General features: G+C 35.7%; 1 protein-coding gene across 1 annotated transcript in view; it reads right to left on the bottom strand.

The window, feature by feature from the left end:
• Positions 1 to 25,750, bottom strand: part of ATP10D (ATPase phospholipid transporting 10D (putative)) — a 94,083-nt gene that overhangs the window by 12,675 nt on the left and 55,658 nt on the right. Inside the window, 10 exon segments of the mRNA XM_051963870.1 lie at positions 3,255 to 3,331; positions 3,570 to 3,852; positions 10,516 to 10,700; positions 13,518 to 13,644; positions 15,262 to 15,368; positions 15,726 to 16,350; positions 17,912 to 18,100; positions 21,218 to 21,456; positions 24,875 to 25,127; positions 25,219 to 25,346. Coding sequence (XP_051819830.1) covers positions 3,255 to 3,331; positions 3,570 to 3,852; positions 10,516 to 10,700; positions 13,518 to 13,644; positions 15,262 to 15,368; positions 15,726 to 16,350; positions 17,912 to 18,100; positions 21,218 to 21,456; positions 24,875 to 25,127; positions 25,219 to 25,346 — 2,213 coding nt within the window.

Here is a 25,750-nt window from a genome sequence, read left to right as displayed (position 1 = left end):
AATTGATGTGGTACTCTTAAAATAAAAGCTTTATTTCATCATACATAATCTGTGTAGGCTATTTCTTATACTATATGCCTATTTTTCTTCAGAAATAGGCAGACAGTATTTTCCTTGAAGAAGGGAAGGCCCTATTACTAAGAACAAGAGGTGCTTCCTGAAAATAATGTCATTTTTCCAATAAGTTTACCACCACAATCTATCATGCATCTGTACTTACTTGCCTTATGGAAGTTCACAACTTATTAATGATCTTACACCCAGAACATTTCTGATGATGTTTCTTTCTCTTTTAGCTTTTTTTTTTTTTTTGGCCAGACTTAAGAGCAAGAATATAGACATTTTAAGAGTTAATTTCTATTGATACCTCATAAGTAAATGCCACACTGTCATTGCTGAAATAACTTGTGGGGAAAAAGGAAGATCAAAGGATGAGACTGGATTGCTCCTTGGAGGAGTAAAGACAATGATACTTGACAGAAAGGACAAAGAGCTGTTCAGTTTTTATTCTGCTTCTTCTATTTTTTTTTTTTTTTTGCCAAGGAGAAATTGCTTTGGAAATAACAGAAAATAAATGGCTAATAGGGTTGATACCCAAGATAAAGAGGAAGAGAGTAAGATGGCACTTAGATGCCCTTCCTGAATTAAAATCCCTTAACCAAGATGATAAAATCTCAAGTACTGAAATAATGGAGAATGGAAAAGTACCTCAGGGTTAGAAAAGGAATCTGGAAACCATTAGAGACTGAGATTAATCAGAAAATTTTTAGAATACATCATATTAAAGGCACGGTAAGTGAACATTTAAAAAATTTAGAATGTGTAAATCATTAAACCTTCCAGTAATTACAAAGAACCAGCTTGCCTTCACCAAGAACATAACATTCTAGACAATCTTTTGGGAAGCATTATTAATCTGCTAGAGTGGGGAATATTATATTTATTATTATTATATTATATATTATAATTATCTAGACTGTAGAAAACATTTTATGGAGCATCTTAGATTATTCTTCTGAAAAGAATGGAAAGATGTGGACCAAATGATAATACACCTAGACGGGCCCAAAGCTGAATGACTGACACAAAGATTACACACTAATGATTCAAAGTCACCTTGGCAGGAAGTTTTCATTAGATCGTCCTAGCAATCTTTGCTTTTCCCTATCTTGTCTGACACTGGGAGCAATGCTGTTTTCTGTTTTCATCATCTTTGCCATGCCAGAAAAATTTATGTGATAACCAAAATAATAATGCAAAGGAAAATACTTGAAAAGCCTCTGGACTCTGCTTAAAAAAATGAATGATAATGATGGCCAAAGACTATTGATGAAATGTATTTTCGCAGACATAGCCAATGTATTTGTTTGTTTCACTGGATTACTGTTTAAAATTTTAATTAAATTTAAAATAATTTAAAATTTATTTTTTTTTTAAATAAAGGAGTGCTTCAAATTAGAAATGATAATGTGACTTACGAGTAGTGCTATATCTATAAAAAAGAAAATCAAGAGAATTATTTTAAAAATACAAAAATAAAATAAAGTACAGAAGAGGGCACAGAGCAATATTTTTATTACAATTTTTACTCTCCCATATACAATGTAAAAACTAAAATTACATGTTTTTTTCATTAGCAAAATGAGGATTCCCCCACTGTTATCTTCCTTACTGTTCTATTTGGGGCTTTAAATGAAATAACAGAAATGAGCTAAAAACAATATGGAAAGATAAGGTAGTTTTAGCAGAGCACAAAAGATTAGAACCTAAAGAGAAGTCCTCCTTTATCTAAAAAAGTGTAATTTAGCAAAACAAATCAACACATTGATCTTATCTGAAAATAATATTTCTGATTGAAGATTATCAGATTGATATACTAAGACTCCTTCCAGTTGTTATTTTTTAATCTGACATACCACAGAATTTCGTACCTTTTGAATCACAAAAAGTCACAAAGTTAGTTATCATAAACTCTGAAAGAACAGAATGGCATTTTTGAAAGTTTGTTTCAGTCAGGAATATGTATATCCAAATACTTTGTATTTCACAACTCAACACTAAGGTACAAAGTAGATGCAAATCTGCACTGACAGAAGTGGTTTCCTCATTGGAGTTCTTATCTCAGTAGTTTCCACCTAGAAGGCATTTTATGATTTTCAATGACATTTAAAGAGCATTTGCTTTCATAATATTTCTTCAAAGTTAATAATGTATTGCCTCTTGGAAAGACTTATATGAACTGATGCAAAGTGAAATGAGCAGAACCAGGAGGTTAACTATTGTATACAATAACAGCAATACTGTTTGATGAAGTGACTTAGCTGTTTTCGGCAATATAAGGTTCCCCGATAATCCCCAAGGATTCATGATGAAGCATACTATCTGCCTCCAGAGAAAGAACTGACACTATCTGAAGACAGACTGAGGCATGCCATTTTAAAATTTCTTTCACTCTTTTTTAATTCAAGCCTTCTTTTACAAATGACTAATATGGAAATGTTTAATGTGATCACACATATATAAATGACATCATACTGCTTACTGTCTCAGGGAGTGAAGACAGACAGAATTTTGTACTCAACTTTTTTTTTAAATATTAAAACTTTTTTAACATGTAATTGAGGAAAAATAAAATACGGCTTAAAAAATTCAATAGAGAATTATAGAAAAAATTGAATTATGTATAAAAAAAGATCAACAGATTCCCTATATTATCCTTTTTTGCCCTAATTTTTGAATATGGAAATTTGTTAATATTTTTCAAGTTCATAATAAAAATAATTTTTAAAGAGAAAGAGGGGCTCATGCAGAATGTCTTATATAATTGTAGGAAATATAGTTTTGGATTAGTTATTGAGTATTCCATCTGATAATTCAAGGACCTTTCCTCTCTTGAGATTTTGCTACAAAGAAGGCCTTCCCCACCCTTCAAATGCCTTATATATTAAGACATTTAAAAACTTCACAAATAAATGCAGAAAGATACAAATATTAAATCCATCTTTTTTTTAGATTATGATTTAATCAAAATTACATTCATTAAAGAGCTATGGAAAGAAAGATTAAAGATTTGTTGGAAGCTAAATAAATCAATCCTAAAGAATGAATGGATCAAATATTAAATACTGAAATAATAATTGAACAGAATAACAACAATGAAACAACATGCCAAAAGCTATGGGATACACCTTGGTTTGGGAAGTAAGCAGTTTTTGAAAGTCATGGAGACTTTCACGTATACATTATTCACTAACCTGCATGCCTTCTTGGCCTGAAATTCCTATTCCAATGTCAGCAACTTGTATCATACTAACATCATTGGCTCCATCACCTTCCCAGGGTCAGTTGGATATGGGAGATAGGAGGCATTAAAAAGAAGGGATAATAATATAAGTTTGGATGTGCAAAGACACGAACCTGGGAAATATGTATTGATGATAAACAAATCCCTTCCCTGCTTATCCCATTTCCCCCAAATTCACTGGAAGGAACATCAGCCAAATGGAGAGGCTGAGAGAGCCTGTCACAGAAATTGAGTTGAACAGAAGGCGTTCCAAGCCCCCACTCACCGATGGCCAAGGTCATCACTTGGAGCTGATTTCGTACTAATTTAACCACCTCGCTTTTCTGCAGGGGTGTTGCTCGGCAGCAGACAACAGCTTGGCACAATCCAGTGAGCTCTAAAAATCGACTCTGCAGACTGTCCTGCAGTGCAAACTCTAATGTTTTCCCAGTGATGATGAGCCCAGCTCGCAGCGGAACATGAGTGCAAGGGGATGGAAAGTTTGGAGACCTTTGAATGTCTTTCTTAAGTTCCTCTAAAGTCTTATTCATCAACATCTCACAGGCTTCCTTTAAAAAGAGAGAGACAGAAACAGATTAAACATTAATGGCTTTGTGGTTGTACATGCAAGAGTTAGAGTTATTGTCCAATTGTCTCTTCCCTTCAGCAATTACTGTGTCCATCAAGTTAACCTAGTGTGGGAAAATCTATAAAATTTCAGCAATCAATAGGGCTTTTGAAAAGGGTTATACTATTGCATCCATGTATGTATTTGGTGAGTGCTTGCATTTGCATTTGCAAGTAGGAGGAAGGAATTAAATTAGGTGAATTATCTAGAGAAAAATATATTGGACAAGGAAGAGCCCCCTCCCCTCAAAAAAAACCCCCAAAACTCTAAAAGGAAAGCAAATGGAATACAACATCGCATTTGTATTACATTTAAATATCTCCATGATCCAGTTACATCATCTGGTTGGGATAGCTCATATTTACATATGACAAGTTTGCAAAGTGTTTTATACTCCCTATCTCATTTGAATCCGAACACAAGTTGTGAATAACAATAATCCAGGGGTCCTCAAACTTTTTAAATAGGGGGCCAGTTCACTGTCCCTCAGACTGTTGGAGGGCCGGACTATAGTAAAAACAAAAACTTTTGTTTTGTGGGCCTTTAAATAAAGAAACTTCATAGCCCGGGGTGAGGGGGATAAATGTCCTCAGCTGCTGAATCTGGCCCACAGGCCATAACTTTGACTAATCCAAAAGCTGATGGCTGTGCATGAAAGTTGTAGCACCCATAGGATATATAGGACATATATGTGAGTAGACAAATTATTAGACCATCAACTCTTTGGGAGTACAAATTGTTTAATTATATTTGTATCATCAGTGTTTAGCACAGTTCCTGGGACATCAGAGATGCTAAAAAAAAAAGTTTGTTAATTGACTGAATCATGCTAAGGAACTTCATCAGAGAAGCAGTAATTTAGGAGAGAAAGGGTAGGTTGCTAAAAGCAGGCACACTGGCAGTAGCAAAAATGACTAACAGTTTGACATGGAATATTGAGACAGAATCATATAAAATACATGAGTGGTCAAAAAAATATGAGAGACTGGAGACAAATTGCCCTATAGGTCACATTCAAGAGATCCTGAGGCCACAATATTATAATTTTGTATAACAATTAATGCTTAATATAGTGACTGTGAGCTGCTAAGAAAATGTTGATTTATGATACTCTGCTTAAGAAGGCAGGAAAGAGTGGAAAACATAGAAATGAAATTTTCATGTAATTGGAGACTATCTTGTTTTGTACCTCAAATTTCATCTTACACATTTAAGAAAGACCTTTCATCCAAGAGATGCAATTATTTCTTGTTCATGGTGTAGATTATGGATAGAACCTGTCTAGAATAAGTCCTTGATAATATCTCTTAGATGAGCAAAATCATCATTTTCTGCTTCTGTTGTCATGTTTTGATAAATTTATGAATATGTGTTGGCATCCTAACACTTTTGCTATTTATAAAAGATAAAGTTTATTGTGTTTGTGTGTATGATGCTGATGTGTGATGGAGGGGGGGAGAATATTCAAAAAGAATGGAGGATTCAGAGCCTTTGATCACCTAACAATCTACTGGGGAAGAAAAGGTTAAAAGGCTGACTCATAAACAATCTTGGGGGGCAGAACCTGGGATTTCACAGACAGAGGACTTGGTGTTCTAATTTTACTGTGTTAGAGAATTCCCAGAGAAGAAAGTTCCACAATTAATGCAGTACTAGTTGTATTGCAACTTAATATTAAAGACTTACCTGGTGCATTGAGAAGGTAAGGGACCTTCTCAGGATCAGAGACAATATGTGTCACAAGTAGACTTTGAACCCATTTACTTGAAAGTAAGCTCTCTGTTTACTATATAATATCAATTATTCATCTACCATTTATTAGGCACCTACTATGAACCAGCCACGTACTAAGTGCTGGGGATAGAAAAGCAACTCTTCTCTCTCCCTCCTCCCCTCCAAATCTAGTCCCTACTCTCCAGGGGCTCAAAGTCTAATGAAGGAGACAACATTCAAAGAAGAAATATCCAAGATAAATTAAAAGATTCTGCACAGAGGGAAGGAAGACAATTATAATTACAATAAACAATGGAAGGCAGTAAATGATTAATGCTAAGTTATTTGATACAAGTGAGAAGCACTGGTTTCCCAGTGGTAAGGAAGAAAGTTTCATGAAACAGATAGCACTTGAACTGAACCATGAGTGCTATTGGCCAATGGAAGGTGATGAACGGGGCCTTCCAGACAAGGGAAGGACACATTCAGATGTTTACTTTGCATTGTACAGGGGATAGTCAATGACAGCACAAAGCCTGAGAGCCAAACCAGGAGGCAGCGGAAATTACCTTTTATCAGTTCAAGGAACAGACCGTGATTCTCAAAATGTTCTTTGGTGGTGGCCCCAACTGGAATGTCATTATTTTAATTAGAGCATCATCATAAGAGAAAAGAAAGAAAAGACTGTCTTTGTAGCTTGTTCACAATTCTTTTATTTGATGATGAAAATTGCAAAGTGTCTTTTAGGTTTACAAAGTGCTTTACAGCTGTTACTTCATTAGATCCTCCCTATATGGTAGGTGGTGTTTTTTTCCTGTTTTACAGATAAAGAAACCAAGGCTCAGAGAGATGAAACTCATTTCATAGTAAGGGTCTGAGAAGGGATTTGAATCCAGACCTTCCTAATTTGACATCACGATTAAATTATATAAGTCATTTTCAGAGAAGTTCAAGACTCCACGTTAGGGACTGTCCAACTCTGTAAGGAGCTTATAATCTTGTCTGATGGAAGAGAGGGAATGTGCTGAATGCCAGATTCAGAGAACTTGAGTTTAAATCCCAGTTCTGCTCTTTCCTGGCTCTGTGATCTCAGCAGCCTGGCTTCACGATCTTGGAGGGGGGTTCCCTCTTTATAGGCTTTGGTTCCTGAATCTGTAAAGGTCCCTTCCAGCTCTAGTTGTCTGGTGATGGCCCCGATGATACAGAGATGGGGTTCTATGGTGGGACCTCCTTCCCCTGATGGAGACTGGACCCCAGGATGGATCATTTTCATGCAGGAATGAAATGCTTCATAGATATTCATATAAGATGCTGGAGGACTTCCTCTAAATCTCTCTTCATCCTGGGGCTCCTTCTAGCTCAAAATCACCAATGTTACGATTTATTATCATCTCTTCATCTAGTAAGATCCTTCAGAATGTGTAGACCAATCATCAGTAGAGACAGCCTACCTGCCACGTGGTTTTCCATGACCCTTTGTATTACTGCAACTCTAATTCTACTCACTTGCATCTCATGGCATCATCTCCCTGATGTCCTGGTCCTCTTCCAGAACGAATTCCAACACTGCATACTTGAGTGACCCAGATGAAGGGTTTGGACTCGATTTCCCCATCTGTAAGAACTTATGCTAGATAGCTTATGATGCCCCTACCATAAAGAGATGGGATTTTTTTTTGTGGCAGAAGAGAGCACAGAATCAGTGAAAACAATCAGTTTAACAAAAATATAACTAGATTTCTTGTTCCTGTTCAGCCAAATTGTCATCTACAAGGTACTATCTGGCAAAAGAGGCAAAAGTCCTGCTCGGGAGAGTTCCCAATCTAGCACTAAGGCAGCCTCTTTTGCATTCCTGTGGATTTCCATGAGGCAGTTTTGAAGTGCCTTGGGGCTCGGTATCATTAATTCAGCGTGCTTCACCAGTGGGAACATTTGGGGACAACATCCAGCACCCCCAGGCAACCCCTCTTTTGTTTGTACTCTGGCAGGACACCGTCTTCTGTGTCACTGATGATAGAATCCCATAGGTGAGCAGCTCTCTCCTTTTTTGATCCCTCACTTCCAGGTGTAAGTAAGGACAGGACCTTCCTTTTGTCCCTACCTCCAGGGCTTAGATTTTAGTTGGTGCCCAATAAGTGCTTGTTGGACACGGAATGGATATTAAGACTCAGCGAGTCAATGAATAACCTCTCTGCAGTTATATCTGGGATAAAATCTTCTCTGGTTTTAGTGAATACCTCGAGACCCTTATATGGAGAGCCTTCAAGGCATTGTTTTGTTTTTATGAGTCAAGACAATATTTTTTTTTTTTAAATAAGCACACATAGCTAGATCCAAGAACAAGGTATAATGAATAAACTATTGGACTTGAAACAAAAAAAGAATTGAATTCAAATTCTGCCTCGATACTAGTTTTTTTTTTATTTTTGGCGATTCTATCAATTCTTTTCTGGTCTCAATTTTCTCTTCTGTAAAACGGGGATGATCATTATCTCACAGGATTGTTGTGGGAATCAAATGAGATAATAGTGAGCATTCAAAATGCCTTCATTTAAATTTAAGCTTCAATAGTTTAAAACTGAAGAAATACTTCTGGCAACCCTGTATGCATAAAGTGCTTGGCAAACCTTAAAATGCTATTTAAATTCTATCATCATCATCATCATCATCATCATCATCATCAAAACAGTGTGGGATAATACATAATAAGGGCCAAAGAAATTGTAATAAATCTTGCGGGATTTCAGAGAGAAAAGAAATTACTGAGAATTGCTATAGTCAGGGAAGGATCTGTTTGATCTGATTATAGAGAAGGGACGGGTAAGCTGTAGAGAGAGCAGAAAGTGAACGAATACCCTATTGTCAGGAAAGCAACACAATGATGGGCAGAACAGTGAATAGATCTAGAGGGGAAAGCTTTTATTGGGGAGTAAGTGAGAGGGAAGAGTGAAAAAACTAATCAAATCCAAGTTTACCTTGAATATTGAAATTCCCATTAAACATCCCAGGCTGAGGGTGTGTGTGGAAGCATCTGTACTCAACATAATGTTTCAGAGCCTTATAATTTTCCAGAAGTAATGGCACAGACATACCACCAGAGGGCATGGGTATTTAATAAACATTTATTAGGCAAGAGTCGGCCAGGAGCTATATCCTGGAAATACAAAGAAATCAGGCCCTGTTCTCCAGGAGCTTACAAGGTGATGGAAGGGGCTGGTGAAAGTTTCAAGGAAAAGGAGGCATTGGAGAGAAGTCTTGGAGGTGGCTGGAGATTCAGAGAGAAGGAAAGTGAGGGGCAAGGAGGGAGTGGGGTAGCAATGTAGGCAAATGCAATGAGGATTTAGGTATCCTTCTGGTTCCTGGCTTTTAAAATATCAAGTATTTGTGGAAATACGTACAGATATATTTATATTGTATCACTTGCCAAATGGGGGAGGAGGTGGGAGGAAGGGAAAGAAAAAATTAGAACACAGGTTTTGAAGGGGTGAAGGCTGAAAATTATCCAGGTATATATTTTGAAAATAAAAATCTTTAATTAAAAAATGATATCAAGGAACATTACTTACAAAATTACTCGCTGGCTGTCACAAGAAAGCATTTCTTGTACACAATGTACAGCAAAAATGAGGAAATTCTTAGGTGTGGTACTGACCCACTGTTGGGCAGTGAAAGCTTTCTTGGGCTGGGAAGGCTCTAACCACGGGCTTGATGACGAGACGTAACGTGTTGCCCAGGTTCTGGACTAGCTAAATATGGGAAGGTTCAAGAGGAGGATGTTAACCAGCAGGTGTTTGTTAATAAGGAGGGGTCCTGGGAAAGGTGGCCCTGAGCTTCCTTATCTGGCTGACTTCTGCTGGAATAGACCCACACAATATAAGAGCATCACTGATATCATCTGAGATCACTTAGACTGGCTGCTTTTGTTGACAAAAAATTGAGTAATAATAACAATAGAATTTATCATTTACAAAGCACTTTACATGTTATCTTGTTTGATCTTTAATATATGCTTTCAATATAAATCAATTATTATTTTTTTTTTTAAATGAGGAAACAGGAGAAGTTGTCTCCCCTTCTTCCCATGTATTTCTGACATCTCCTCGACCCCTAGGGCTCGTGGCTATATTACATCTTGCTCTTTTGACCAATGAAAGAATTCAGAGCTGATGGACCCTAGTCCTTTTAGGACCACACAGAGAGCCCAGCAGATGTGAGAAAGAGTATGTATGACTGACGTAAGGGTGTCCCATGGGGGCTGGAGAAAAGTCACTCTTCCTTTGACTGATTTTCCTGTGTTATTATATCTCTTCTCTGCCTGAAGTTGCTAATTCAAGGCAGAGAGCAGGACTACTTGGGTCCAAATCAAACCCTATTGGGTATTTAGGGTAAGCTTAAGCAAGTCACTTAACAATTCTGGGTCCCCTTTTGCTCCCTTGGACACTGTTCAGACAGAGGATACTTCAGGGCTGAAATGGATGACTAAGGTTCCTTTCAATGGCACATTCTATAATGATGTTCCTTCTCCAATCACATATAGCACTTTTTGTTGTCCCTCTCTAACATACCTATCAAACAGTAGGTGATTAATAAATGCTTACTGATTATTTAGCTATATCAAGTATCGCATGTTCCTGCAAGAATGTAAGGACTCTTCGAGGAAACCACTTTTTTTTAAATCCAAACTTTGCCACCTAATAGATATTTAGTAAATAGCTGTTGTTAGAGATATGATGTGTGTTACCCTCCCAAATATAAAATTATATGTACTGGTCTAAACTGATAACAATAAAACTGGCATTTATTAGTTATTTAGTTTTTTGTTGGTTTCCAGTTCCCAGTGACCACACTTCAGAACCCAGAGCCAAAACTAGCTGATAATCTTTCTACTCACTTTATTTTGGGTGTTGAAGATAAAGATTTTGTCATCTTGTTCCAGTAGTTTGCAAGCATAAGCTATATTAACAGCTGTCTCCTGCTTATCTCCTGTCAGCATCCAGATCTTAATTCCTGCTTTTTGCAGGGCTTCTATTGCCTCTGGAACACCCTCTTGCAGCCGGTCTTCAATGCCAGTAGCACCTACAATGGGACCATATGAAATAGGAGGCACTTAGAGAACTAAGTCAATGGGAACCCACAGCGTAAACATGGGGTATTACCCATCCAGCCTATCCATTCTAGGGAACCATTCTAATTCTGAAGCTCCAAACCACAACAAGCATCTGCTAATTTGCAGAAGGTTCCATGGACTGTGGAAATTTCTCTATAGAAACTAGTAAAAAATTAATTACATACAAAGAGTTAAAGTGTGGCTAGATATAGGGAAAGGAAGGAGGTTCCACAGGAGGCAGAGGCCAGTTTGTCAGTCTGAAGGGTTTTTTAATTTTATTTTTCTTTTGTTAATTTTTAGCTTGTGGAATAAAAGAAGCATTTATATAGTATTTATAGTAATATAATATATAATATTATTATAATATAATAAATAATTAATAATAATAAATAGATGCAGGCAAATACAATGAGGATTAGGTATCCTTATGGTTCCTGGCTTTTAAAACATACAGTATTTGTGGAAATATGTATAGATATATTTATATTGTATCACTTGCCTAGAGTGATAAATTTTATTTATATTTATATTATAAAAATAATAAAATAAAATATTAAATAAGTAAATAATAAAAATAATAAATAAATAAATGATAAATGAAATAAAATAATAATATATTATTTATATACTCTATAACAAAATAATTGATCGCACAAGAAACTGCAAATCTATTATATACAACATAAATATGTAATAAAGCTATCATGTAAATTTCTCCCCCCTCCCTTTTTTTCCTTCCTAGCTGTTCTAGAGATAGCAACTTTTAGACACAAATATGTATGTATATGTAGAATCATTCTATACATACTTCTATTTATCAGTTCTTTCTCTGGATGTGGAAAGTGTCCTCCTTCATATATTCTTGGTAGCTAATTTTGGGATTTATAATAGTCAAAATGACTCAGTCACTCAGAGTTGTTCTTGAAACAATATTGCAGTTAGAATATATAACATTCTCTTGGTTCTGCTCAGTTTGCTCTTCATCATTTTATGCAAGTCTATCCATGTTTTTCTAAAATCATCAAACTCACAATTTCTCATAACACAGTGGTATCCATCACAATCATATACAACAACTTGTTTAGGCATTTCTTAATTGATGAGAATCTCCTCAACATCCGGTTCTTTGCAACTACAAAGAGAGCTGCTATAAATATTTTAGAACATACAAGTTCTTTTCTTTTCCCCTTAATCATCTTTGCAATAGTAGTGATATTACTGGGTCAAAGGGTATAGGCAGTTTAATAACTCTTTGGGCATAATTACAGATTGCTCTCCAAAACGGTTGGATCAGTTCACGGTTTCACTAGCAGAGGATTTGTGTTGCATTTCTAACCTATCTCCTCCAGCATTTATTGCTTTCCTCTTTAATCATTTTATCCATCCTCATAGGTGTAAAAATAATATTTCAAAGATGTTTTAATTTGCATTTCTTTAATCAATAATGATTTAAAGTATTTTTTCCATATGGCTATAAATTGTTTTGGTTTCCTCATTGGGAAAGCTGTCTACTCATATCCTTTGACCATTTATCAATTATGGAATGACTTGTATTCTAATAGATTTTTACAAAAATCTTTATATATTTGAGTTACGAGACCTTTATCTGAAAAACTATCTATAAATTTTTTCCACCAATTTTCTGCTATCTTTTTGGTCCAGGCTATAATTGTTTTATTTGTTCAAAACCTATTTAATTTAATATAATTGAAATTATTCATTCATTCATTCATACCTCACTCTGCTCTGTCATTTCTTTATTCATAAATTGTTTGCCTACCTATAAGATTTATAAGAAATGTTTCATGTTCTTCAAATTTCTGAAACAGTTCTCTTTATATCTAGGTCATATATTCACTTTGATCTTATCTTGGTACATATTGCCATGCTATATACATATATACACATTATATATGTGTATGTATATATGTATGTATATATAAACACACACACATATGCTCAATTTAGAAAAAAAAGCTCATCCTAACAAGTATTAACTTAATTTCCCAGAATAAGATTACTGTTTACAAGGAAAGCAGACTGATAAAGACTATACGAGTTGGTAAGTTGGGTACTCACCTAGGGAACAAGGCTGAATTACAAATATGAAAACAATATTTACAATAACATAGGGAAGGTGAGCAGAAGCAAGTCATTATAATAATCTGGGTACCTATAGAGTGTTTTCTCAGCTCAAAAGTGGAGACTCAGAAACAGAATGAGGATGAGGAGAATGGAAAGGGGAAGAGAAATTTCTTGATGAGTCCTTAAACTAATGGTGTCAATTATACAGTTTTAATTGAAAAGGGTGCTATATGATAGAATAATGTCATTAAGGAAGTAAATGCCATATCAGAATGTTCTATTATCTTAGTATTGAATTTAATTGTGAAAAGATGGCCATTTTAAGGTTGATGGGTTTGGGTCTGCTACAAATCAGTCCTTTCTCATTGAAATGGAATAAGATGGATTGAAAGTCTGGCGGCACCATGTTGGAAGCGGGAGGCAGAATCACTTCTGTATTGTATAGGGTACATATGAATTTTTTCATTTGTTTACTAATAATCTTTATTAGAAAATAAAAAAGAAAATTAGTCAATTTTTCAATTGATAAAACACTTCTATTTAAGGCAAAATCACACCCCCCCCATCACCCATTTCTGAAGGTAAAAATCATTTTTTATTTCCATCTTATTTGACATTCCCAGAATTGTGCAAAGTACCTCTTTATAATTATTACTTAATAAATGTCTATTGAATTGAATTGATAAAAATTTTCTACCTACCCAGCAATGTTAATTTATTCTCAAGTCTGATGGCAGACTCAAGCAGTAATTGTTCCCTGTTGTCAATGCTAGTTTCTGCTAAAAAATGATTCTTTAGCCACTCAGCATATTCTGTGTCACTCATGACCTATACGGAAAGAGGAAAGAAAAAAGTACTTTTACAGCAACTTCATATAGCTCCAAGTCTGGAACATTGGATCTACCATCTTACATAGGCAAATAGGCTTTAAGCCTATGATTGTCTCTTACCAACCTACTTGAAAATCATTTGTGTTAAATCTCATTCCTTCAATTAAAGTAACAATTAACTTATCTATAAATTCAGAATATGTTAATGAGAGAGAAAGTTAGAAATGATCTATTTAGGTAAAATGCATTTTAATAACTAGGGGGCATAGTGGATAGAGTATTAGACCCTTAGTCAGGAAAACCTGAATTCAAATATTACCTCAGATGTTTTCTATCTATGTGATTCTTCTTCATAGGACATAGTTTCTGGCCAGCATGCGTCATCTTCTCAATGTCCCTTTTGAAAGGGACTCCCAGAACTCCGTGAAATATCCAAGGCCACAAGAGAAACTCCAACACTTTGGTGATCTTAGTTTTGGATACTATGCTACTATTAATGCATCGGATGCTGAAGGCTTGTTGACTTGTAGTGATATGAAGTTGATCCTGAAGGATCAATATGCCAGGGGATTATGAGTTCTGGAAATTCCTATCAAGCTACAGAGGATTTGGTATAGATCAGGGCTTCTTAAACTTTCCATTTGTGGCTCCTCTTTGACCAAGAAATTTTTATATGTCCCTGGGTACATAGGTACATAAAATAGGTATACAAATTAACTGATAACAAATCATAATTTTACACCCCTAAATTCAGTTACAAGATCCCATGTGGGGTTGTGAACCATAGTTTAAAAGAAGCTGGGGTATAAATTGTATGTTTTGTTTTGGGATTAGCCTAGCCTGTTTTGAAGAGAGGATCATAGATTTCCACAGAGATGGATTGATCAATTGAGCTATCTCTATTATTTATATATGTCTATGTCCAATTCCGTATAAGTATATATATGTATATACAAATATCCACATATACATACTTATCTTGTCCGCATGTCAAAACTAATATGTCTCTGACATGGGATTTGAATTTTATTCTTCCCAACTCCCAAATTCAAAACCTTATCCATTATTCCAAATTATTCCTCATTATCATCAAAAGGTTAGCTAATGAGTAATGATTTTTTTTTTTTGCCACAGCAAAGAATGAATACTGTCTATTAAGTATCAGTAAAAGAAAAAAAATCTATTTAAAATTCATTTAACTTAGAGCACAAAATAATTCGCTTCTTCTGTTTCTATTTTATGAGTGGTTTTTTCAGGTTTATCAGGTTCTTGTTTGTAATATCCCCATGAATTAAATTTAGTGCTAATTTCCCAATTCCACTTTGTTGTATAATATGACCTTAATTAATCAGTTTATTCTCCTAGTCTTGGGCATGGGGGATTTTTCAATCTACTTTTCTCACCAGCTTCCCTTAGAACAACAGAATAAAGGGGATAGAGGAAGATGTCAATTGGAAAGACGAGTCCTAGGTTCACATTTAAATCATATTCACACTACAAGCTAAAATCTTAGACATGGGGACTCAGAACAATGGCACCTGTTAAGAGATGAATTATAGTTTTCAAATATCCAAGACCATAATGGAAACAAGGACATTCAGTTAACAAACCTCACCTTTTTTGCAATACATAAAGTGCGAAGTCCTTTTTTGGCATAATCATCCAAATGTCTCTGGGTTTTCTCCCTGATTATCTTTTGTTGTTTTTCTAAACTCTCACCATCTATAATGATTAAGAAAACATAAAAGTAGCATTTTAAGAGCTTTTCCATTACAAACAATTTTCAAAAATTTCAATTTCAGCTTTCTAAACAAGTTAAGTCATTTTCATTTTTGAATTCCCAAAGCACCCCTAATAAAAGAGCTTGTGACCAGAAAGCATTAATCCGTCTCTAACTGCACGTTAGCACTACCAACTGTATATAAATCTATTCCGATTGGTCCCCATGTGACTGAATTCAAAGTCAAGCTAATAATCCGGACAGTTCAGGGTCACAGACGTGGCCATCCGGTCTTCTGATCACCTCACCCCAAACCCACACCCGAAATACCGAGATGGATAGAGGCTTTGGATACCTACCGGCAGATGCTAATGACAGTAAGTCCATGATGACAGAATCGGCCCCCTTGGTATATACCACAACCTGGTGGGACAGGGGGTGCCTAACCACCACGGACATCCTTTTTCTCACAGAGTCAAAGGGCAGAATGTGCAAAAGTTGAAATGTTAAAGGTCCCAAGGCTGCCAGGTCAACCATAACCTGGTCGGGGGTCCGGGACTTCAAAGTGCACTGATAAGCCCGGGCTGCGTACACCAAGGCCGCTTCGTCCGGGCTCTCTGCTTCGTAGTGCAAGTCCAAGGCGAGCGCCTGCCCCAGAGGAGAATCCAAGCTGCCGTCGGGGCTGCCGTCGGGACTGCCCGCGGCCGCTTCGGCTTTCTCTTGGTCTTTGAGGCAAGTTGTTTCGCTGGGACCTGGGGCCCCATCACTTAACGGGGAATCTTCTTCCTCAGTGGGTGGGACCAGCTTCGATCGATTGAAGAGGGAGAGTCTGCTTACAAAGGCATTTGGACCCCCGGATGATGATGATTCTTTGCTGCTGCAAAGGGATGGAAAACTTGACCTTCGAACGGATAACCTCTGGAAGAGGTTTTTAATTTCTTCTAAGGATGTGATGGGCATTCTGCCCAGTGAAGAGAGTCTCAGCTAAAGGAAATGGAATATAACACAATGGAAAGTTAAAATCTTCAAGAATTTTTGGGGAAAAAAGAGCCTAAAAAATCACTAATCCAACAAAGGTTGATTAGTTTATTACGTATTTATAGACGCGGTGGTTAATGGGGCATAAAGTGGCAAGTAAAGAATAGTTCCAATGTTATGTCTCATGCTATTCTTTTATTTTATGAAAGAAATCTCCTTTGCTTGCAGTCTGGTTTCTTTTAGATATAATCCAGTTTCTATCATAGTTCTTGTGTATCTATGCTAAACATGTTCAGCAACTTAATTACATCATAAAGTCAACTCAAATTTCATAAGATCTGAGATTAAGAGATAGAAAATACCTCAGGGACTATTGATTCCAACCTCCACCCTTGGCAAGTTTGAAGACTTCAGGGAATGACAGAAGAGTCATAGATATGCAACCTTCTATTATTTTCTTTCCAAAGAGCAATGCTAATGATGAGCACGTGAAATCATTTTAGCTCTGCAAAATTTTGGTGAACCCAGTGAAACAGAAACTCATGCTAGGAAAATTTTAAATTGTCAGCAGCTCTACCAGGAAGTAAAAAATGGAAACTAAATCGATAGAGATTATTGTTTACATGTAGCTTTCATTTATTTTGTTCAATCCTTGCCACAAATATCCTATATAATAAAAAGTAGACTTGAGGCTCAAGTGTGTGTGTGTGTGTGTGTGTGTGTGTGTACACATACAAATTTTTTTTGCAGTGTTATGGTTCTTGGGGGAATAGAACAAAGGTATAATACTCTATTACTTCCATATTGTTCTTTAGATAGGAAAAAATAAAGCTAGCTCCATGAGGGGAGGAACGATCCCTTAGTTATCTTTCTATGCCCTACACTTCCTAACATAGTACCTTCCATAAAATAGGCACAAAACAATTAATTTAATTAATAATACATTATATAATACTATTAATTTAATAATTAATTTTAACACCTGAAATTATTCCATTTAAGACAACTGTTAAAAAAGCTATTTGCAAATTGTAAAGAAGTATTTTTACTAACTTCTTTCAAGTTAGACAAGAGGAATCAGGAAGATCTGAATCTGAAGTCTATTTCAGACACTAGACACGTAATCCTAGGCAGCCATAACTTCAGTTTTCTATGTTTTGTTTCAGCTCTCTAATAAATTTATCATAAAAATAGATATAAGGACTATAGGTCTGATTTCATTGGAAGTAACAACTTCTGGGTGAAAAAGTTTTGGGAAGACTGCCAGACCTTAGGATGTTGTAGATTTAATTTCTGAATGGTACAAACAAAGCTTAGAGAGAACTGGTACAAATACATAAAGTATTTCAAAAGCTAAGTGCAGAAAACTTTTGATCTTTTGTAGACTTTTGTGACTTTTAGTAGATATTATTTTGAGGATAATTTCACTTTAGTTTAGTAAATAATTCATCACCAAGCCAATAAAAAACAACATAACCTTTTCTCATACTTCATTTATGTAACAATATGAGAGCAAATACATCTAGTGTCTTCTTTAATAGTTTGTGATTGAATCAAAAAGACCTACCTTTTGTCGTGGTTGGTTGGGAGATGAAACTACAACTGTATTACAAATTGCCAAGGCGAGAAAAAAGTCAATTATGTACAAAGTCTCTGTAGACAGATCCTGGTCAGTTTCATTTGGTAAGGTGAATAACTGAGGTGTAATCTGGCTAAATTTATCCAAAAGTCCAGTATCTGGTACAACATCAGTTTCCTGTTGGTCAAATCATCATAAAAGACACTGATGACAAGGAAAGTCCTTAGAATACTGTGATTTTAATTTCACACAAGATATAATTTTTGCAATGAGGTATTATCTATAAGAAAAGAAGTAATGTACAATATTTAATCTATTTTTCCCCATAAAATTCGATGTGGATCAGTGAGAATAGCAGAATAACACATCTAAAGAGAAAAGCAAAAATAAAATTCATCAAAAAGTTATATGTGCACAGAAAAGGATCACAATAATGATGGTGCCCATCATTTTTGCATTTGCTTTTTTCTTCTCCATTACAAGGACTACCTCGAATTTTGGTGCAGAAGTAAAATGTCATTTGCATTATGAAAAGTCATAGAAATAGCTCTGAGTTTTCATTGCCATGCTGCTTTTGCTACTGATAACCATTCTGTAAAGAGCTCACTGTCTCAGAATAAGAATTGGGAAGTCAATGTGTTACTAGGTTTGAGATGTTAACTAATATTCATAATGGAAGAACACCAATGAAGACACAATTTATAAAAACTTTCTTTCCTTTCTTTTCCTTTCTTCATATCCCTCCCTTCTCTTTTTTTTCTGCCCTTCCCCTGGAAATGGTAGCTTGTAGAAAGAGTACCACTGTTAACTGAAGAATGTAGTAGTAAGTAATGGCAATTCAATGGTACCCACTCAACTGTCTTACAAGACTATCAATTATGTCAGGAGATTGAATATTTGTCATGAATAACATGAACAATTTATCAAAAACATATGATTATTTTTAATGAATTTAATTTATTTTGAATCTTTATGGTTTATATTATGGAAATTCAAGTAAATTAATTTACATATATTTCAGATAAATATGAATATATTTTAGCATTTAGGAAAAAAACAACAACTACCAACCTATATTACCCCATAAGTCTCCTTATGGCATGATAGTGGCCCTTACTGGTTAGGATGGAACACAGTAGGTTATTTCTAAAATATTTACTCAAAAACAATTGTGAGAAGTCATATTCCTTATATCAGAGCAAAAAAAAAAAAAGCCAGCTATATATAGTTACTTAGGATATATACCAAGCCTTACTGATTGAAAGTTGAAGTATGAATCTTCAGTGTGATGTTACTTGGTTTTTATTCATTTTAATTTAATCAACCAATATTTCTGTAGCACCTACTTTGTGTTAAGCACTGTGCTAAGTGTTGGGGATACAAATACAAAGAATATAACAATCCCTATTCATAATTACCTTACAATTTAATGAAAGGGAGTCTAGAATTTATATATTTTGAATTTACTTTCCTTGTTTCATGGCACTTTTTAAACTACTTAGTCTTGGACTTGGCTTTTACTTTTTCTTTACTTAAGGCCAAATTTAGACTGAGGTTTCACATCATCTAAGTTTTACCTTCTAACAGCTGACTAAAGATTTTTGCCTATTCTTCAAGTTCCACTGGCATCCAAGCAAGCTGTGAAACATGGTGTAATGGTGCAAGTACAACATACGGCACTGGGGGGAAGAGAAGAGGTCAAGTCATCTCTTATTAAAATTGCTTCCATCACACAAGGTTTTGCAAATCCATGCATGTTTTGAAAATAAAAGCCTTTAATAAAATTAAAAATAAACATGAAAAAAATTGCATCCATCAGCTTCCAAAACCAGGAGACAAGGTTTGTCACAATCTTTTCTAAATCATATCATAGTTCCTTACTTCTGACTAAACAGGAAAGCAAATGTGACTAAGACATGGTGTGTGGAAAATTTGAAGCAGATAAAATAGAAAATGATGGAAGAAAAGAGCATTTATAAATCCCTCTGACCAGTTTATGGAAAGAAGTATTGAGGAAGATGAATCTAGAAAGATACTCTTTTCTTATATTACTTATCAGAAAACTAGCGAGTAATAAAACATTGGCTACAGTCCAGATGCCTTTGGTTTAACTTGACATTATAGAATTTAGGAGTCAGAGAAAGACAGTAAATAAGTCAGGCCTCCTTTATTGCTATAATCCACACATTTGCTAGCAGCCTAATGAGAGGAAACAGTCTAGTCCCCCAGAGGCTCTTTCATGAGTAAAAGAGACCACTGGATAATTTAGTCCCACCACATGTCTCCTTCCAAAACAAGGATTAAAGTATTATAATTTGAAAAAGGTATCCTTAGAGCAAATCAGCATGTTATCTGGAGATTCAAACTTCAGTTAACCATTTATAGTATATGTAGCTTGGGTGTAGTGATCCAAACATTTATTAAACATTTTCTATTGACCAGACACTGTGTTAAACTGAGGATCCAAAGAAAGGCAAACATAGAGCTTGTTTACAGGGAGCTCATATCCTTATTGGAGAGAAATGTGCTTAGTAGGTACCCAGTAAATAACTAGGTATATACAAGATATAAAGGGAGAAGAGAAGTTAATCTGAAAGGAAAAGCACTAGCAGCTGAGAAGGGAGAAGGTGGGAAACGGCCACTGGCAGATAGTGGGACTAGAGATGAATTTTTAAGGAAACCAGGATGTCAGGACAGAGAGAATTCTAGGAAAGGGAGAAACTAGAGCAAAGTCACTGAGCAGGAAGAAGATCAAGTCTTCCCTTCAGGAAATAGAGCAGAAGTCCAGTGCTAATGGATTATAGGGAGCACGGAAGGGAGTAATGTGAACAAAGAGGGAAATTAGGAAGGTACCAGGTAATGGAGAGCTTTCAATGTCAATGGAGGAGATGATCCTGAGCCACAGGAGCCTATTAATGTATGTGGGGGGTGGGGAGAGTGGGGAGAGTGGGATGTAAAGAGAGGGAAAGGGAGAACATAGAAAGGGGAGAAGAGGCAGACAGAGACAATCATTTTGGAAAAATCATTCTGGCTGCTGACTGGAGGAAGCATTGCAATGGAAATTGGGGCCTTTATGGATCCATTTCATCAGTTATATACAAGCTATCCCCTCCTCCCCGTCAATGGAGTTCATCTTCAAAAATAACAAATATAGATTTTGTTTGTTCAAACCCACTGTGGTTAAGTACTCTCTTTTCAATTACATAAAGATGCTTTGATTTGGAGCAATAAGGTGTGTGTTCTTTTAACATAATTCTTGTCTGGGGAAGTTTCAAGACACACATGTATACTTACAATAGGACTACTGAAAGCTGCCTGTCTGGAGAGAGATGCATCAGTGGGGCCATCTTCTCCTCCTAGGGCCAAACAGCTCCCAGCCAGATGATTCAAGGACTTGCTTTTCAAAGGCCCATTATTAACTGTCCTGCAGCTGGGTGCCTTTGCTTTTGTCATATTGCTGAGCGAGCCACTGGGGCTGTCTGTCAAATCCTCATCCTCTGAGGAAACCTCCTGGTAGGACTCCAGCCTCTTGGCTAATGAGGAGAAATGACACTCTGATAATTAGGGTACAAGAAGATTTGCTTGTTTGTGGAATGCCAGATACATTCACTTAAATGTAAGTTTATTTGGTTTTTGTCAAAAGAGAGAACTATTAGCAAAATAAAGGCTTAGATTTTAGCCTAAATTCTGTCACAGATTATGAGTCTGCATATCTTACTTTTTTCTCAAAAGAAAATTAATACTCTTACTCTTACTGGGGTGAAAAAAGAATGAATTAGAACATGAAGGAAAGTACACTGTGTCTTTAGAAGGAAAATAGCAATGGAAACATAAACATGCTGTTAAAATATAAAGAAAATGGTCACTGATTCTGGGCACCTTGATTGCTCTATTAGCTCTGGAATCAAAGACCTAGTCTTAGTCTCCTTAACCTCAAATGCTCCCCTCTTCCTATTTTCTTATTATTGTCAACGGCACCATCATTCTCTAAGTCATTCAGGATTGAAATCTGGGTGCCATATTGGATTCCTCACTCACATTCACTCTCCATTTCCAATCTGGTGCCTCTCCTTTCATTTCTACCTCTGTGTTTTTTCACTGGCTTTCTTGTGATTTCTTGCTTAGTGATTTCTTTCTTTAATAAATATCTAGATCATTGGCCATTAGCATTTATTGGACATTTGCTGTTGATACTTTCTGCTTCTATAACACTTCACAATTTATAAAACATTGTGATATTCATCATTTCATTGAGAACTCACAAAAGTCCTATCAGGTGGGAGTGAAAGTATTAATTTTTTTGACAGATAAGGGAATGGTAGCCAGAGATTAAACAATGTGCTCAAACTTATACAACTAGGACATGGTATAGTCAGGATTTAAACGCACTCTTCCTAACTCTAAACCCAACACTCTTACTACTACCTTTCAACAGAAAATAGTACTCCAAACTGTTAATTAGATTTTTTATATTTTATAGATTTTAAATTTATCTTTTGGTAATATATTAGTTTATTTTCCAAATTAATCTTGAGGACATATAGGGCACAGGCTAAACAAATAAAAAGATCTTTGAGTTAGGGTCTATATCTCATAGTTCTGAGTCCCAAGGATTTAAAATACACCTTGCACATGACAGACACTCAAAAAATATTTATTTTTAATGTTAGTCTTCTGCCACATTTAGATAATTAATCTTTGAAATTAGTGAACTACACTCTAATTAACATGAAAACTATCCTGAAATATACTTAGCTTTTACTATAAAAACAAGCCTTTTCAATGGGAAGAATTGTAAATTTATCAGGATAATAAGTAGTAGAAAGGAATCTAATGGAACATTAGCTTAGAATGAGACAACCACAAAGCAGTGAAAAAAAGCAAAAGTAACATTACTGAGTCAAAACATTTCAGAGCTGGAAGAGTCCTTGGGGATTCAATCAATGACCATCTACTCTAATCCATGCCTAAAAAAGATAATACTTTCTCCACTAAACTCAGAAAGTGGTCATCTAGGATTGCCTGGAGAGCTCTAATGAGGGGAATACACTATGTCCTAAGGCAGGTCATTCCATTATTGATGCAAGCAGAAAGAAAACATCAATTCATATTGTACTAGTGGGGTATAAGGGTTAGATAGCTGGCTTTTAAGTCATTAGGTCCTGGGGGAAGGTATTGCCCCTGCCACATTCTGGCTGAGCTACTCTGGGCCAGTGGACAGGCCTTTAATCTCTCATTGTTCTAGATGGCTCTCTAAGACTAAAAATGACAGAAAACCCGCGTCTGTAAAGGGAGTTTCCTCACCTAGAAGTGACCAATGAAATCACAAGCTCAATCAATAGTTCTATTCCTCTTGTGCCCAGGTGAAAAGATATCAGTTTGATATTTAAAATGGAAAAAAAAAAAAGGCATAAATATATCGGGAAGAGAACTATCTCAGTTGCCCATGGCATTTAAAATGAGGTCCATTCCAATGATGTGCTGGGTTCAGGGGAAGATTATTCAGGAACTGAAGAAAGGGGGGGGGGGGGGGGGGGTGTCAGTCAGCAAGCATTCATTAAGCCAGGCAGACAACAGTTGGCCATTAATATGAAATAGGACAAAACTTTTGGAAGTAGTTCTCTAATTCTTTTATTCTTTTTTTTTTTAGTTCTCTAATTCTGTCTGAATAAGAGATTAAGGTTTAGTTCAAAGAACAGGTCCTTAATGAACGAGAACAATTTATTGCTTCCCTATGTATGCTGTGCAGACCATAAAAAAATGGATAAAGGGCTGGTTTTCCCTCTTCATTTTCTCCTTCAAATATTTTCCCCAAAACATTCCGAACACACACCACGTTAGAATTATTACAGTGGTAATACTTTTTAGTGTTCTTGTAACAAAATAAATGATATCACAGATTCTTGAAGATTTAAAGAAAGTATCTGAAGATAAAGAAAAGGGAGAAAAGCTCCCTAGCATCTCAATGAATTCCTTGTCACTAACAAGGCAGGATTGCTCCAGGACTGGTTCCCATTGTTCTGATCCCATTGGTTCACTGATACTAACAGAATCTGGTAGATGCCAGGGTCATAAAAAAAATCTTACTTGGATTTAGTCAACAATTTCCTTCTTGTTTTTTTTTATTCTAATAAATAACAAACAGAATGATTATTTCCATATAACAGAAGACTATTATATAGATTCTTATGTACTTGCTTAAAAAAAAGGATACATTCAACAGGTAACTTTCAAAGCTGTTCTACTTATCTATAATTCTGTTTTCTTTGATATGTTAAAAACAAAAAAAAGACATCTTTCTTTTTTCCTTCCCCCGTCACCACCCCCCCCCCGAGGCAATTGGGGTTAAGTGACTTGCCCAGGGTCATAAAGCCAGGAAGTATTAAGCATCTGAGGCCACATTTGAGCTCAGATCCTTCTGACTTCAGGGGCAGTACTCTATCCACTGCTCCACCTTGCTGTCCCTTTCCTATTTTTCCTTGCTAGTTTGTCCTTATTTCTAATCTTCTTCCTACTTCCTGACCCCTTTCCACTGGGGAAAAAAATAAAAATAAAGTACTTGTAATGAGTATATATATTCAAGAAAATCAAATTCTTACTTAGCCTGAAAATGTATGACTTATTCCATGCATTAATTTTCTTTGAGTAAAAGTCATATTCATCTAATCTTTCCTCATCCCCTTTGTGACAAAACCATCACAATTCACTTAATTTCCTTATAAAATTCCTCTTCTATTGTGTTAAAATCTTTACTTTCAATGATCAAATTTCAGAGGAAAAACAACACAGGTAGAAATATCCATAATGGTTAATAACAGTGATTTGATGGATTCCAGCATTTAAGGATAATAAATAAATAAATACATAAATCTCTGGAAAGAAAAGATAAAAGGCAACTGATGTTTGTGAAGGCAACAACAAGAATATATGTATATGATATTCCATACCTACCATTTTCTTCATGACAATAATCATATCCTGCAATACTACACCTCCGGAAAACCATTTTGTTCTCAGTGAGGGTTCCAGTCTTATCAGAGAAAAGATATTGTATCTGCCCAAGATCCTCAGCAATGTTCAGTGCCCGGCACTGAATGGTGGAATCCATTTTCTCATTATAGAAATCAATGTCACTTTGAATAAAATAGATTTGTCCTAGCTTGACAATTTCAATGGAAACGTAGAGAGAAATGGGGATCAATACCTAACAAAACAAAGAAAACAAGTAAGAAACGGAGGGAAGCCATTGGGTAATAATCTTACTCTACATGCATAGCAAGTGAGACACTTGTTACCTGTAATAAAATAATCATGGTCCAAAACATATAGAAACCTGCCAAGGCTGGGGATAAACTATGTCCATCAGGCTCAGGCATGTTAAAAAATGGAACAGATTCATAATTGCTCAACCAGATCCCATGACCTTTGAAACAAATACACACATAAGAAGGATTAGACAATTTAACACAGTTCTTCACTCTTGTCTTCAATCTTAGGGGTAAGAGGTTGGTTGTATATCATGATGGTTGAGCTTTATGCATAATCTTCCAGTAATATGTAAGGGAGGGGAAAAAGCCACACATTTTTCCTATGGGTTTGTGTATTGAATAAAAATTCTCAAGTTTTGCTCAAGCCAACATACGGATTCACTGAATGCTTTAGTTCAGGTTTTCAAGGGTCAAAAAAAGAGAAATCTAATAATAGGAAAAAAAAATGACTGTGACTAAGATACTCTAAGAGATGATTATTCCACTAATGCAAAAATATCAAAAATTCTCAAATAGCACATTTTAAACATGTTTATTTATAACACGTCCTTGGAGCTGA

This window comes from Antechinus flavipes, chromosome 6, assembly GCF_016432865.1.
Source record: "Antechinus flavipes isolate AdamAnt ecotype Samford, QLD, Australia chromosome 6, AdamAnt_v2, whole genome shotgun sequence".
Taxonomy (NCBI): domain Eukaryota; kingdom Metazoa; phylum Chordata; class Mammalia; order Dasyuromorphia; family Dasyuridae; genus Antechinus; species Antechinus flavipes.
The sequence above is the reverse complement of the archived record's forward strand: the minus strand, read 5'-3'. Positions and strand labels throughout refer to the sequence as shown.